Source organism: Podarcis muralis, chromosome 8 (genome assembly GCF_964188315.1).
Source record: "Podarcis muralis chromosome 8, rPodMur119.hap1.1, whole genome shotgun sequence".
NCBI lineage: Eukaryota > Metazoa > Chordata > Lepidosauria > Squamata > Lacertidae > Podarcis > Podarcis muralis.
The window spans coordinates 10,376,089-10,391,657 of NC_135662.1; the positions used below are offsets into that span (position 1 = coordinate 10,376,089).

The 15,569-nt window shown below is 40.3% G+C and overlaps 1 protein-coding gene across 3 annotated transcripts in view; it reads left to right on the forward strand.

Moving 5' to 3' along the window:
- The window catches only part of NDRG1 (N-myc downstream regulated 1), an 82,340-nt gene that overhangs the window by 46,949 nt on the left and 19,822 nt on the right, over nt 1-15,569 (forward strand). For all 3 annotated transcript variants that reach the window (XM_077932725.1, XM_028736114.2, XM_028736116.2), the window contains 2 exons: nt 8,328-8,406; nt 10,767-10,802. In XM_077932725.1, the coding sequence (XP_077788851.1) occupies nt 8,344-8,406; nt 10,767-10,802 (99 nt within the window). In that variant the 5' untranslated portion in view covers nt 8,328-8,343. The remainder of the gene's footprint in view (nt 1-8,327; nt 8,407-10,766; nt 10,803-15,569) is intronic.

Consider the following 15,569-nt stretch of genomic DNA (forward strand, 5'->3'; position numbering starts at 1 on the left):
TGACATAATCTAATGAAATGTGTGGTGGCATATGATAGCATGGGTTCCCCTGCTCCACATCACTGGTAGACATGGGGGAAGAAATGTGATTTTTTTTTTGGCAGCTTGGAAGGGTATTGGATACATGGAGACTGTTGTTTACCATCTAAGTTACACTCCTGAGTTCATTCCAAGCATAGTTTCTTTAGGAGTACTTGCACTAATTTGTGACCACAGAATTTAAAGCTAAGGTAGGAAGCACAAGCACAGTTGTTCCTTGAAAACTTTGTTTAGCCTAGGCTCACTTGAATGAAGTGCAGTATAAAATCAATTATAGAGGGCATATGATAATGTAAAGACTGAACTGGATTTTTTGGGGGTCGTGGTTCATGCTTTCACATGTTGGATGTATAGTGTTTGTCATGAATATTTCTGCCAGATCTAGCTGTGCCTGCAAACTGAGGCTTGTTGGAACCAAGCTGAGCACTTTATTTTCCAGGTTACAGGGATTAAATTGAATTTTAATACTTGAACTTCAGTTGCTTATACCTGAAGGAGCATCTCCACCTCCTTTGTTCAGCCCGGACACTGAGGTCCAGCACCGAGGGCATTCTGGTGGTTCCCTCACTGTGAGATGCAAAGTTACAGGGAACCAGCCAGAGGGCCTTCTCGGTAGTGGCACCTGCCCTGTCGAACGCCCTCCCATCAGGTGTCAAAGAAATAAACAGTCTGACGTTTAGAAGACATCTGAAGGCAGCCCTGTTTAGGGAAGTTTTTAATGACTGATGTTTTAATGTATTTTTACTCTTTTGTTGGAAGCCGCCCGTAGTGGGCGGAGTATAAATAATAAATTATTAATTAATTAATTAATTAATTGCTTGCTTGCTTGCTTGCTTGTAAGATGGAGGAAACCTAAAAAGGATTCAGATATTTTTGCAATTATTCTTGAAGGGATAGCTCACAAAGCAAAGGGAAACTGAGTTAAATCACCTTAGTTCTTGGATACCTTGAAGGTGTTCATTATAGAAGGCCTAAACTGTTGCCAGAGAATATGTTGGTCGTAACAAAACTTGTTCCCGCCAGCTATTGAGAAGCAGCTGATACACTTAAAATGATAGATATGACCATTGAGACCAAATGGTGAATCAGACAAAAGGCCTATCTTGTTTACCCACAACCAGATGTCTGAGGGGAAGCTCAGGGACAGGACATGAGGGCAATAACATTATTGTGCTGTTCCCCAGCAACTGGTACTTAGAAACATTCTGTCTCTGATCCTAGAGGTAGCATATAGTGACCATGAATTGTATTCATCGCTAGTCTTATCCTCCATAAATTAGTCTAATCCTCTTAGAGCTATCAAATTAATTGGTGAAAGTTATATATGTAGGTAGTGAAAGGTGGGTAGATGAATGAACATAGAAATTGATATGGGAACAGGAGTGACTTCTTACAGAAATGGTATGGGGTTTTTTGGTTCATTGGAATATTCATCAAGAAAAAGATACTGGGTTTACCTTCTTATGTGATTCTATAGATTTGGCATACTTTTCAACTGTATAGGTCAATTATTTCATGTCTTTATAGATGCACGTTTGCTTAGTTTTATGTTCTGTTTTCTTTCTTTCCCCTCAGTGTATTTTTTTTTTAAAAAAAACAGCCAATGATGTACAACCTTGAAATAATTGCAGTACTGGAAAAAATAGCTTTATAATTTGTTGGGTAGAAATTTATTTGGAGACATAATTTTTAAAGAGATGAAAGTGATTTGAGATATTTTGCTTCTCACGGTGTGCCTCTGCTCAGAGATGGTTTTTATTCTTTCAGAGGTGAAAGTGGATGTGTACACATTTCAAGTAGCAATTTTGTTTTCAAACCATATTCAACTCTTAAAAAAAAACCTAGCCCCTCTTTTTTCTTTCATTAGGACTACTACCTTTGGGGATGGAAATAATACAGTGGTACCTTGGGTTAAGTACTTAATTCGTTCCAGAGGTCTGTTCTTAACCTGAAACTGTTCTTAATCTGAAGCACCACTTTAGCTAATGGGGCCTCCTGCTGCCGCTGCGCTGCCGGAGCACGATTTCTGTTCTCATCCTGAAGCAAAGTTCTTAACCCGAGGTACTATTTCTGGGTTAGCGGAGTATGTAAACTGAAGCGTATGTAAACTGAAGCGTATGTAACCCGAGGTACCACTGTACTCCCTGGGATGCTGAAAAGCAGAAAAAGCAACTCTTTGTTGGGTGGGTGGATGGTCCCTTGCAAGCAACCTAAAGAAATACGATGGTACCTCTAGTTGTGGACACAATCCATTCTGGGTGCTGTTGGCACCCTGAAAAGTTGCAACTAGAGTGGCACTTCTGTGCAAGCGCGCAGAATGCTTCTGCACTTGGGCGCACGGGGAAACCCAGAAGTATACACTTCCGGGTTTGCCGCGTTCGCAAGCCAAAAAGACGCAACATGAACCTAACGCAACACAAGGTATGACTGTATTTCTAAGAATTCTGGCCAGTAACAATGTAGAAAATAGTGAAGGCAAGCACAAACCAAAGCTAAGCAAAGTAAAATAAGATGTCCCTTGATATTAGCAGTAACAAAGTCCCAATGAGCATAGTTGAACAATAAACTGAAAGGGAAGAGGTGAAGGGGGTTGGCTCACAAGATCTGTGACGAAGTTCAAGGTTCTTGGAGATAGTAAAGGTATTTACTCTGGCAAAGCAAAGTTAGCAATGTGGTATGTGAGTTTTCATGTTAGGGAATTCTTGGGCATAGTCGTCGTTTTTTAAAAAAAACACTGAACAGAGCACTTGTTTTTAGACTTTGGTATGATAATCAAAAGATTTAAAAAGAAATTTGCAGGTAGAGGATATTTCTCCAAGCAGACACCTGTTGGTAGCTGGATTATGACTTTTGTGGTGGTGGTCCCAGATAACTACAGTTTTAACTGTTTTAGCTTAGCTGATTTCCTTATGGTTATGGTGGTTTTGTTGATTTAGATTGATCCGTACATACACAAATGTGCACATGTTTTTCATGGTGTGCATGTGCAGTTTCTAATGCGGTCCACTAACCAAGTTAATATACGCAAGGATAAAAATGCAGATAGTCAGGAAAGGTAGCTTACATATGCTGAAATAGTCTGCTTTGAGGAAGAATTGTTCTTGGGAATTTTATTGCAAGAAAGTGGGGGGGGGCAAGTCAATCTGTATCAGTGATTGGTAACAGTGGCTATTTTAATATGGAACACACATACAAAGCGCTAACTAACTATCAAGATAACAAAAAATACAAAGTAAAAAATACAAGAACTCTAGATATTTCACAAATGTAAATGAAGTATCAGTAGTACCTATACAGTCTGCAAAAATTAGCTGATTCTGAGCTGTTGATGACCCTCCCTTCTTGAAGTCAGAGTTAGAAATCAAAATTTCTGATTTCTTTGTATTAATATTTCTAACATATTTCTAATACATAATTAGAGAAAGATTTTAACATGCCTCACAAAATATTTCTCAAATGTTAAAAATGTGAGAAGGCGATAGAGCAAAGCAACCAGCCTTTTACTTTGGGATATAATAAAGGATTAATCCAGTTACAATTTGGAAAACAGATTAGTGCTTGCAGATGAGAGATGTTGAAGTTCTGATTCTAAGGCTTTATTGTTACATAAACTTGGGAATAAGGTCTGTTGAATTCACTGGTACTTGTTTTTCCACACAAGCTAGGGAGAATGAGTTGGAATTGAGTTTCGTTTGGGTTAGGTTGATGACTTGTCAGTTACCCTATAAATTTTCATATCAAAATAGCGTTTTTTCCTTTGCATATTTTATTTACTTCTCTTTCAAACCCTCTGATGAAATAATTTTCCATGTCAAGTGTTGTAACTGTTTTGTAGCCTATGGCTTCAACTAATCAGTAGTGGCAATGGATGAAAGTTAACAGTCTGATTAAAGACATATCAATGCCACACTGTGACTCCTCGAAGAAAAGGTTCCCCACATTTGAGTGCCTTATTAAAAATTCCTTGCATGTAGAAAACTATCATGTTAAAGAGAGAGAGAGAGAGAGTGTGTGTGTGTGTGTGTAGTCTTGCCTTCTTCTGTTGCCTCTTGCAGCCCTGGGCTAGAATGTTGAAAAGGGGAAAACATTGACTTACCTAGCGTTCATCTCCACTGAAATCATTTTGGTGGTGGAATCAAGGAATTACTTCCCATAGCATTCGATTTGACTTCTGTGTAAAGATAAGCACCTTCAGCAGAAACATGTTAAATTACTGAGTGAGAAAAATGTGGTGTGTGTGTGTGTGTGTGTGGTCTATTTCAATAAGTAATTATGACAATGCCAATAAGGATCAGAAGCGAAGCAGTTTTCTTCTTTTGCCAAAAGATTATCTGTGTTTACAGTAGCTATGGTCTGTCCATCTGTCCAGCTTTCAGTGGGAAATGTCATGTGTATGGTTACATATCAAAATGCACATACCCTTCCCTCAGTGTGATTGCACACATTTGGAAAAATATAGATGTTCTGATGCAGTTTTTAATAGAAGTATTTTGAAATTCTGTAAAATGTGCATAAAATGTGGATCTTTTGATAAATGGTGGCATATGAATCTAACTAAATAAATAAATAGATGAACTTCTGTGTGAGGGCAGTGAATCTGGATTAGCAGATTTTTGACACTTCCTAATTTGTTCATCCAGGCATTTTCTGGTTACTAGTACCAAGCTTTTAGCACAATTGTCTGGCTGTTGTGGATTTATTTTATTTCGTGGATGTTGTATGTGTTGTATTTTAAACTACTGTCTTGACTAAGTCACCATAAACACTTCTGTGTAGGGGTGGTATAGAATTCTTGAAAAAAAATAAAATGAATGGTTTCTGTTTGTCTAGAACAGTTAGATAACAGCCTCTGGAAAATTTGTAGAATATTGGTATAATAAAGATACAGTTGAGAGACTAGAACAAGTAGAGTAGAAGTAGTAAGGGTTGCCCATTGTCCCTTATAATTGCTGGAATATGAAGAACCATGTTCCAAAATATATTTATTAAAAATTGTTTCCTGCTATTCCTCCCAGAGGAACCCAAGGTGGCAAACAGCTAAATGTTAAAACGATAAAATTTAAAATCAAATATAAACCCATTTAAAACCATTTGAAATCAGTGTTTTTAATTCACAGTTGCCACAGCCAGTATCTCTCAGCCAGCAGGACTTTAGTGTGGCTGCCCCCGTTTTGTGGGATATCATTCCTGTCGTACCTTGACAGACACCTGCACTGTCCAGAAACAATTGAAGACATCAGCCCACAGATTTTCCCAACTGGATAAATAGGTCTTTATCACGAGTGTTTACTTTGTATGGTTTCAGTTGTGTTTTAAATTTATTTGCTTTTTTGTTCTTTGAGCTGTTTCTGATTATCTTCAGTGTAGATCGCCAATGCAGTTTCTTAGAAGGTGATTGATAGATCAGTGACAGGAATAATATGCTTGGGTTAACAGGATGTTGTTACATTTCAACTGAAGTTCAGTAATGGACAGGCTCACCTCACTAAGGAGGGCATTCCACAAAAAACGTCATCAATACGTTAAATACTTTTCTATATATCCCCTCTCCAATAGGAACTGTTAAACAAGTTGTGGCTTGTAAGATTATAGCTCCTAATTCTAATTTTTATACATTGTGGAAACAATGAAACAAATAACTTAATTTGGAAATTACTTGCATAATCCAAACATAAGCCAGAAAAAGGTTGATTTGATTGGGTCACTTTCAACTGTTGAAACTCTGTTGTACTTAATTACAAAATGAACTCTACTACTAGGTTCACTGAGTCTAAGCCACTAAATTGATAAAGGGTTAAAATGTAATTCATAATAGGTCTTAGAAGTCAACTATTATTAAATGTTCATAACAAAAACCAGAATGGCAAATGTATACTCCTGATCTTTTAGGTTTTAATTGTAATATGCCTATTGATTGTAATTCCGTAGACACACATGATATAGCACCTGAGAACAAGCTTGAAAGCAAGAAACTTTGAGAGAGTTTGGGGACTGAAGGTGAGGGTGTGTGTTGGCTGCCTTAAGTACCAGAGCTCAAGGTCCTACAAATGCTGGGAAGAATTATATTCACAGATGGCAACCTTCGCTCTTGTCTCTGTGCTGCATGTTGTTAAACCATGAGAGGAGGGAGGCTCTACAAATGGAGATGAGAACTACACCAGTTGGCTCTTGGAAGACCCAGGCTGTGGAGTCACAATGCCTAGTCATGGTTTTTGAGGTCGCACGGTGACTTTGTTTTCTCCTTCCCAGTTTGGCATAAGTATGTGATCCATTTGAAGGGGAATTTGCTACGCAATTAAGGGTCATTAATTCTAACAAGAGTGACAGTGTTGAGCTTTAATCCTTAACTAGATTGGCCACAATTGCATTAATGAGACTGAGGTTGATGGGAACCTATTATGACTGCATAAGCAGGCTATTCTATTTAGAAGACCTTATGACCTATAAAGTAGCAAAAGGTGGAGAAGGGGCCCCAGTAGAGAACCTTGTTAAAATTCATCTGTAACTTTGCTAGCATGAATAACTACAGATATAAAGCAAGTTTTGTATTTTGGCCTGTTGAACATAGGAGTTTTTCTCAAAGTACATATAATGCAAGTATTCTGATTATGCAGTTACATGTCTCCCAGCACCTCATTCTTCTAGCTGTATGTGTGCAGTGGATAGATAAAATAATACGCTTCCCACTGTGGCATCCATTAGAAGAGACAAGATCTAATGATTAATTGACGTTGACATATCTTAATGGGCAGGGATACTAGTTTGGAGCTGAAGTTTTCAAATTCATCCTTGAATGACCTCCAACCATTTACCAAAAAAACCACCTTGAGCTTCCTATTCATTTGTACTCATATTATCTCCATGGAAATGTAACATTTCCTTGTCAACTTGCTCAGGAGAGCAAAACTTTGCTTTTTGTTCTTAGTGCATCAGTGGTAGCTGGTGCCCATTACGATTGGAAGGGCAGAAGGCAGGGAGACCAAAATTTGGTGGAGCCAGAGCCAACAAACTTTAGTTCTGTCTCCAGCCTCCTACCTGCTGAGTTCTACAAGGGCAACACAGAATAAAAAGGATGGTGCTGACAGCCAGATCCACCGCCTGGACTGGTTGCAAGTAAGAAGGCAGGCAGGTGGGGACTGGCTGAGCTTGGTGAGAACCAGTGCCCATTTCCCCTAATGAACCAGCTTCCACTGGCGGTGCATTGTAGAAAGACACACAGCCTTCCCATGTCATAGGCTGTTAAGCCTGATTCACTCACTCACTCACTCCAACAAACCCATCAGTGGCTATGGCATTGTATAAATCCTCCCCTATTTTACCATGAGATGAACTTGAAGAAGCATTCCTTTGACTTGCATTTATAAGATAAGAAGTAGTTTGTCCATGTGCTCTTAACTCCCTCTAGAGGTTGAATCTTGATAGAGAGCCTTTGATGTTCGACAGAACACAAAGTGCCATTTTCCTCATTATAAGTGGCACTTGATCTGAAACCAGTTTTTGCAACTGAATTTCCCTTTGTGTCGCATCCTTCACAGTTTCTTTAAATAATCAACAACCAAGTATTTCAATCTATTTTTCTTTTGCAAGTTAACACTCCTTGGTTCAGATTGTGTAGAAATATGTAATCCTTTTTCAAAAGAAACCAGAAGCCATATAAAAAGTGTAAATGTTAAAAGCCAGTTCTTAATGCTTCAGTTCTTAATCATATGTTGGAAAATTGCATTCCTGTTTAAAGGACATCCAGGACTTTGTAGCTGACCCAAAGCTACTGTGTCTAAACTTTGTTGTGTGTTACACAGGCTGCAGGCTTGTTCCTTTAGCCAACTCCTGCTGGAAAACTGCAGGAACTTATTATTCAGCTTCCCCTCCTGTGGTTTCCTTCATTATTTTACGCACTTTACTTGAAACAAATAGACTGGCATGTTCCTTTCGGTGTACTAATAAAAAAACTAATAGTCCATAGTGTTCCTAATACTTTCTCTTAATCTAGTTTCTGTTAATTCAAGCAATCTGGGTTCAAGATGCCATGTAAGATTGATTATGAGTATGAGTATATTCCTGGGTATTAAAATACAGAACTTCCGTGTAATCTTGTAACTCCAGATGAAAGAAACAATGATAAATTTCCATTGCCTCATGTAGTCTATGTGCCATACTTTTCATCTTTGCAGTGTTCTGTATGCCTTTACATTTTTCACTCTTGAGAGATTTCATAAAATTTTAGAAATCTATTTTCATATGCAGTAAACATTAGTTGTAATCAGGACTGTTGTTCTTGACATTTTTAGGTACCAGCTACTGACAATGTCGGCAGACGGCCCTGACGCTCACATTACGGAGGTGAAACCATTAGTGGAGAGAGAAGAGGTAAGCTAAACCTGCTGATGATGGACCACTGACTCCCACATGAATTTGTCCTAAGGCAGAGGCTATCTTTTGAAGCCCTTCTTCAGATGCCCCTGCCTTCTGAGGTTTAGGTGCATGGCCACCAGAAAAAGGTCCACCGTAGCCCACATGACCCTGAATCTTATGTCTTCTGCCACCAAATAAAGAATGTATTATTTGCCCAAGAATTTTATAACATAAGGTAGGCCCGTTTTTAATGTTTGTTTTACCCTGCCTTTTAAAAATTGCTTCACTTTCTGTTCTTATGCCACCCTGGGAATAAGAGAACCAAAGGACTCGGTTTACATAAGTGAAACAGAATAATAAAGCATCACTTCAAATGACTTAACCTTTGCTTTGGAAATGCTAGCAGCTGAATTTTCATGTTGGCACGCTTGCCAGGAGTGTTGACTGGGAGTGACTAGGAGCTCATGTGTCAGTCCATGTGCTCCCCAGGCTACTTCTCCACTCCTCTGGACTGCCAACATCTCTGTGCCAATGACACAAGGGACAGGGGTTCACCAGTACAACTCCTTACCAAGGGTGCAAGGGAGCCTAGGTACCCTACTGGTGATAGTAGCGTTGGTATTGGGAGAGCACAAGATCACACTGGATCATCCAGTTGTTCTTTTCCTGTAAAGCATAATGCTCTAAAGCAGCCTTTCCCAACTTGTTGCCCCTAGATTTTGGGCAAAGGAGACCACACTCTCAATTTCAAATTTAATGTTAATATGACCTCTGTGAGTTGTGTCCCCACTGGGAGCAAGGAAGGAGCAAAGCAGAAATCCTCTGACTGTGTGCACTAACCATGGCTCATAACTAATGTTACACTGAATACTACTATTCTCTTGGAGTTCCAAGTTTCACAAACCCTAGTTCTAAAAAGTAGAAATTCTGTTAAGACGAAATTAAACAGCAGTAGGGAACATGCAGCCTGTGGGTTTAATTAGTCCTGGCACTGGTTCCAGTTTGGCCCAAATGGATGTTTTGCACAAACCACAGCCACCTGCCCTTCAGCTGACATTCTATATGACTTCAGGTGTGGGGCCTGTACGGACATGGATGCAAATGAATGATTAGGAACTTAATGTGAACTTCCAGTTATTCCTTTGCAAGTTGAGCTTTCTGTCATTGCTGATCAGTGCTGAGAGGAAGCCTCACTGGGATCAGCTGCACGCAGGGAGTTCCCCGGTAGGGCTTGTTTGCTCCATGTTGAAACAGTTTGCATTCAAACTGCTTCCTAAAATGGAGTTGTCCCCCCACTCTGCAGAGCAAATGGAGCAAGCTTTTCAGAAGGTATGTTCCAAGCGCCAGTTGGCAGAAGAGTGTGCCTTCAAAGTAGCTTATCCACTTTCAAGCCACTTCCTAAATCAAAGCTCCATTTTGAGAAGCAGATTGAAATAGGGGAAAAAACCCTTTGAAAAAGGCACACTTTGAAGTGCACCTTCAAAGGAGGTCACTCTAACTGTTGATCGGTTGATCAGCAGTCACAGTGAGCCCTTTTGAATTTTGGCAGGTGCCATTTGTCCGACATCTTAATCTCGTTTCCAATGACTGACATGTGGGTTGTACACCCACCTGTTAAAGTTGACACAGGAAGAGTGGGGGAATTAGGGATCCATCCCACCAGCCAGATACAGTTCCCCATCCCTGATCTTCTAGCACCATCATAAACAGTGGTTCCTCGGGTTAGACACTTCAGGTTACATACTTCAGGTTACAGACTCCGCTAACCCAGAAATAGTACCTCGGGTTAAGAACTTTGCTCAGGATGAGAACAGAAATCATGCTCTGGCGGCAGCAGGAGGCCCCATTAAGCTAAAGTGGTGCTTCAGGTTAAGAACAGTTTCAGGTTAAGAACAGACTTTCGGAACGAATTAAGTACTTAACCCGAGGTACCACTATACTAATAATGATCTCTGTTCTCTTGAGTGCTGGTCCTTATGCACCATCAACACAGAAGAGAAATGTTATCAGCAGGATTGTGGCGGGTGGGGAAGCCTCAAGGTTTGCAATATGTATGGAGAGAGAGAGAGAGAGAGAGAGAGACAACATTTGCTGCATGGGGATTCGAACAGAAAGCAGCCCAATGAGGACTGAGCATGCCCAGTGGTAATGGAATGCTGGATGACTGATGGAGGGGAGGGGGTGGAATACCAAAGAGGGGGAGAATGGAATGGAGTGTCCTGGAAAAGGGGAGTGGAGAGAACCAGCCAGCCATGAGCAGGAGAATTCCACAATGAAATATTGTGTTGCTGTTGCTGTTTGTTTGCATTTTGAAATTGAAATCAAACCACCTGGATTCTTTTCCTCTGACCTCCTTCTGTATGAATCTTTTCTAGGCAATCACACATCTCCTACCTGACTTTGATGTTCAGGTAAGTGAAGCTTCCAAATTAGTAAAAACTTATTTCAGAACTCTTAAATTACGGACATACATATAATCAACTTGTAGATTCTTAACTATACGTTTTATTTATGCCTTGCTTAGCAAAACTAAAACTACTCCATGATTATTTTAATAAACCTTCGTAAATCTTTTCAAAACCATGTTATACTGTTCTGCTGCTTTCGGAACAGTTTTATGTTTTATAATTGTAATGGTTTTGTTTGTTTTCATAATTGTATATTTTATTGTTGTAACCTGCTCTGGGTTCTTATGGTGAAGGCCAGACAGAAAATCAAATGAAAATATCAATTTATGGAAAAATGCTGTTGCAGCAGCATGAGTAAATAAATTGCTTCAGGTACCCTAGTTACTTTTCTAGCATGCTGTCTCTGTTCCATCTTATGTTTTTTCTGCCACACACATTTCTCATACTGGTTTCTAAAAACTTACAAATAGAAACAGCAAAGGGTGGTGGCTTGAGAACCAGTTGGCTGAATTGTTGATTGATTTGTATTAAATGTGTCAATGTTTGTACTGAAGAAAATAAATGTTTGCCAGATCTTTACTGGGTCAGCTTTAGGTTAAAGATTTGCTAGGCTTCACATTACCCTAGAGTTAGGTAAACTACCGATTCCAAGTAGAAACAAATAATACATGGTTATACATGTTGTCAAAGCCTCAGAGCAGTCATGTATATTTGTACATTACTGATCTGGGAGCACCGCTAGATATGATATATATCTATGATATGAGACATGCCCAGAGCAGGGAATCATCCATAGATTCAGGAGCCTCTGAATGCTTGCATGAAGCTTACAGGAGTCTATACAGAAGTTATTTCTTGCACTGTAGTAGTGTAGTCCAGCCTGCAATCTGAGACTTGTGCCTCCGCTACCACACCACTACAAGTGGTGAAGAGGAGTCAAGCAATCAGTTAAAGTGGCATAGCTCTTGGCCTTTCTTTAATGACCAGCAGTTGAACTCTTCATCGTGTTGTGTGTTTAGTGAACCAAACCTTTCTTGTACTGTAACAAGATGAGTGTGTTCTGTTCTATTGAAATAGCTGTATTGATCTATCCACATGGCGACAGTGCAATGGGAGTGGGAGGAAGAGAAATTCCTGTAGTTAAATACCTAGAAAAAATTTGCACAACATCCCCAAAGTTTCAAATCAGCATGCAAGCAGGGCACATAAATGGGCGTCTAATGTTTACCCTGTGTTATGCCCTAAGCATAGAAAAATATTAAAATTGTTAGATAAAGGAACTTGGAGAACTGTGTGCTCATTACATGCTAATCAAGCTTGTGATGTACTTTTTTTCCTGCCCAAACTAGGCTTGTTTGACCATTTCCATAACAAGGCCTATCTGCGTCTATACAGTGGTGCCTCACAAGACGAAATTAATCCGTTCCGCGAGTCTCTTCGTCTTGTGGTTTTTTCGTCTTGCGAAGCACGGCTATTAGTGGCTTAGCGGCTATTAGCGGCTTAGCGGCTTTAAGAAAAAGGAAACAAACTCGCAAGAACTCACAAGACGTTTCGTCTTGCGAAGCAAGCCCATAGGGAAATTCGTCTTGCGGAACGACTCAAAAAACGGAAAACCCTTTCGTCTAGCAAGTTTTTTGTCTTGCGAGGCATTCGTCTTGCGGGGCACCACTGTAAAATAAAAGGCTTGCAGGACTGATTTCTATCTGTATGAAAGCATTCCCTCCGTCTTTAAAACAGAAAAAAAGCATATTTGGAGGGAAAGGATTCTAGACTAGCCTTCTCACTAACACCTAGTGTCTTCTTGGAAGGTTTCTCTTCCATCTTCTTTTGAAGGAAATACCATTTCCCCCCCTGTAGGGAGCATTCAATTATTCAGTACAGCCTAGAGGTAGACTACGTTCATTGACAAGTAGACTTGAGTTGTGGTAAATTTGTATCAGATGCGTAACTATAGAAAGGGGTTATTATAAATGGGGTGTCTTTGAAGCGTTAAGATCTACTTTGGTTGGAATGGGCTGGAGTTGCTGCTTGGTTGCAGGAGGAGGACTGGCTGTGTAACTTTTGAAACAGCACATCTACACTTTTTTTGTACCCATGATGCAAAAATTCCAGTTAACATAACAGTAAATAGGTGAGAATTTTCCTGTACCTTGTTAGAACAGTATTTGTTCCACAGAATATGTGGGCGCTTCTGTTAAAACATATATGGCTACTAAATTAAAAATAGATCCTTCTGTAGCCCTATTCACACCAAGGCTGTGTGCTTTATGAGACAGACCTGACTGTTTTGATTATAGGATTATATCTGAAACTCCCTGGTTGTAGCATGGTGTGTTGTTTGGATTCTTGGCTTTGTGCCACACATGCACAACACTGACAAATCTTAAAGGAGCGTGCTACAAACAGAGTAGGTATGTGGCATCACATTTCAAACAAATATAGGTAATAACTGTTTGCAGGCTAGCTTAGGCATCTTTGAGTCTCTTGCTATTGTTGGCTCTTTCTTCTGCTGACTTCTGCTGAATTTAATTGGTTCCTTGTTGTGAAGTGCTGCATGCCTAAATTGACAGCTGCCTACTTTGTTGAGCCAGTTTTGGCTCAAAAGGTTGACTGTTACAATACTTTATTTCAAACAAAATGAGGAATGTGCAGAGCCCCCTTGGGAAACACGGCTAGTCTTAAATGCTTGATGCTTCCTTAAAGCTTCCTCAGACATGGAGTATGCAAGTACAGCATGCTACCTACAAGGTAGCCCCCCCCCCCTTAGTGGCACAGTTTCTATCTCTTTGCCAGATCTGAAAGGCCTTCCTTTTCTTGTCAATCATGCATTCAATCTCACTGTCATTCTCATCAAATCAGTCCTGGTGTTTCTTGGTTTGGTATCCAATAGCTTAGTGGCTATCTGATTTCCTTCCAAATAAAAGTAGCTACCCTCCACAATACACAAAACTCACACAAGTGAGACTTAACTACGTATTTTTTGCTCTATAAGACGCACCAGACCACAAGACGCACCTAGTTTTTGGAGGAGGAAAACAAGAAAAAAAATATTCTGAATCTCAGAAGCCAGAACAACAAGAGGGATTGCTGCGCAGCGAAAGCAGCGATCCCTCTTGCTGTTCTGGCTCCTGGGATAGCTGCACAGCCTGCATTCGCTCCATAAGAGCATTTCCCCTTACTTTTTAGGAGGGGAAAAGTGAATCTTACAGAGCAAAAAATATGGTAGCTTTTGAAAACCTCTGTAATGACCTCTCCTGAAAACTGTACAACCAAGGTTTCCATGATGTGGGAATCAGCTGAGTGGAGAGGCCTGTTTATTAGTTCAGCTTTGGCTGCACCTATGTTCCTATTGAAGGGACGCGGGTGGCGCTGTGGGTAAAAGCCTCAGCGCCTAGGGCTTGCCGATCGAAAGGTCGGCGGTTCGAAACCCCGCGGCGGGGTGCGCTCCCGCTGCTCGGTCCCAGCGCCTGCCAACCTAGCAGTTCGAAAGCACCCCCGGGTGCAAGTAGATAAATAGGGACCGCTTACTAGCGGGAAGGTAAACGGCGTTTCCGTGTGCTGCGCTGGCTCGCCAGATGCAGCTTTGTCACGCTGGTCACGTGACCCGGAAGTGTCTCCGGACAGTGCCTCTTGAGTGAGATGGGCGCACAACCCTAGAGTCTGTCAAGACTGGCCCGTCCGGGCAGGGCGTTACCCTCCACAAGTGCCACAGCTCTTTGTGTATTCCTGCCGTTAATGTGGTTGTTCATTTGGAATTGACATGCAAATGTTTTCTGTAAAGAAGACAGTTGCCAAAGTGTAACTGCTCCAGTCCAGTTCAAGCTGTGATGGCACCTCTTGGATGTGTTTGACTAATGCTCACGTGCAATTGTTTAGTCTAGTGAGCAGGAAACCGCCTCTTTAAAAGCAAGAGATAACGTGACCAGATGGCACATTTGTTTTTATCCTTCTATCGGATTAGTGTACCTTGGTTCCCCCCCACCCCACCCGCCCCCAAGATAGTGTTTTAATACAGATCGGTCAGTAAAGAGCCTCTTACTACAACACTGACGTTGATTAGGGGATGATGCCATCTGTTTTCAGTATGCTACATCTTTATTGAAAAAAATCTTCCCTGAAATCAGACAAACAGGTCAGTTGTGATATGAAGCTTGGAGCTTTGTTGTTGGGAAGAAGGCTTTGATTTGGCTGTACTTTGTGCTTGTCATGAATTCTTTTTGCAAATGTGCTCCTGCATGGGAAAGTTTGCAATCCAATTAACAATCTGGGGACATGGTCTTAAAATAAGCTGGAATTATGGTATTTGTGAGGAGGCAGGAGTTACAATCTATAGCTATGGGAGCCATGTGTTCTACAACAGAAATATATAAAAAAAGTGTCTGTGGCCGCACCTAAAACAAACAAAAAGCCGCTTTACACAACAATGTTTGTTGTACTATTGTTTATGCATTGATTTAGTTTGTTTATAGATGACTTCATTTTTCTTTCTTTTTAACAAATCCCAACAAGAATTCTGTATAAGAAGCACAGTACAAATTCCATATTCAAAACCAATGTTTGTAACATTATTTTACATACTTTAAACTAAGTACCATAAAACAAATTGTATACAGACATCAAGAAACATAAAATGCAACATGATTACAGTTCCAACATAAAGATCTCATAAATAGTTCAAGAAATCCATAGTCACTTAGCTCATTCCACTTGCACAAAACCAAAGCACACAGCCCCCATCTATTCATGTCAATAAAACACTCAAAACAGTCA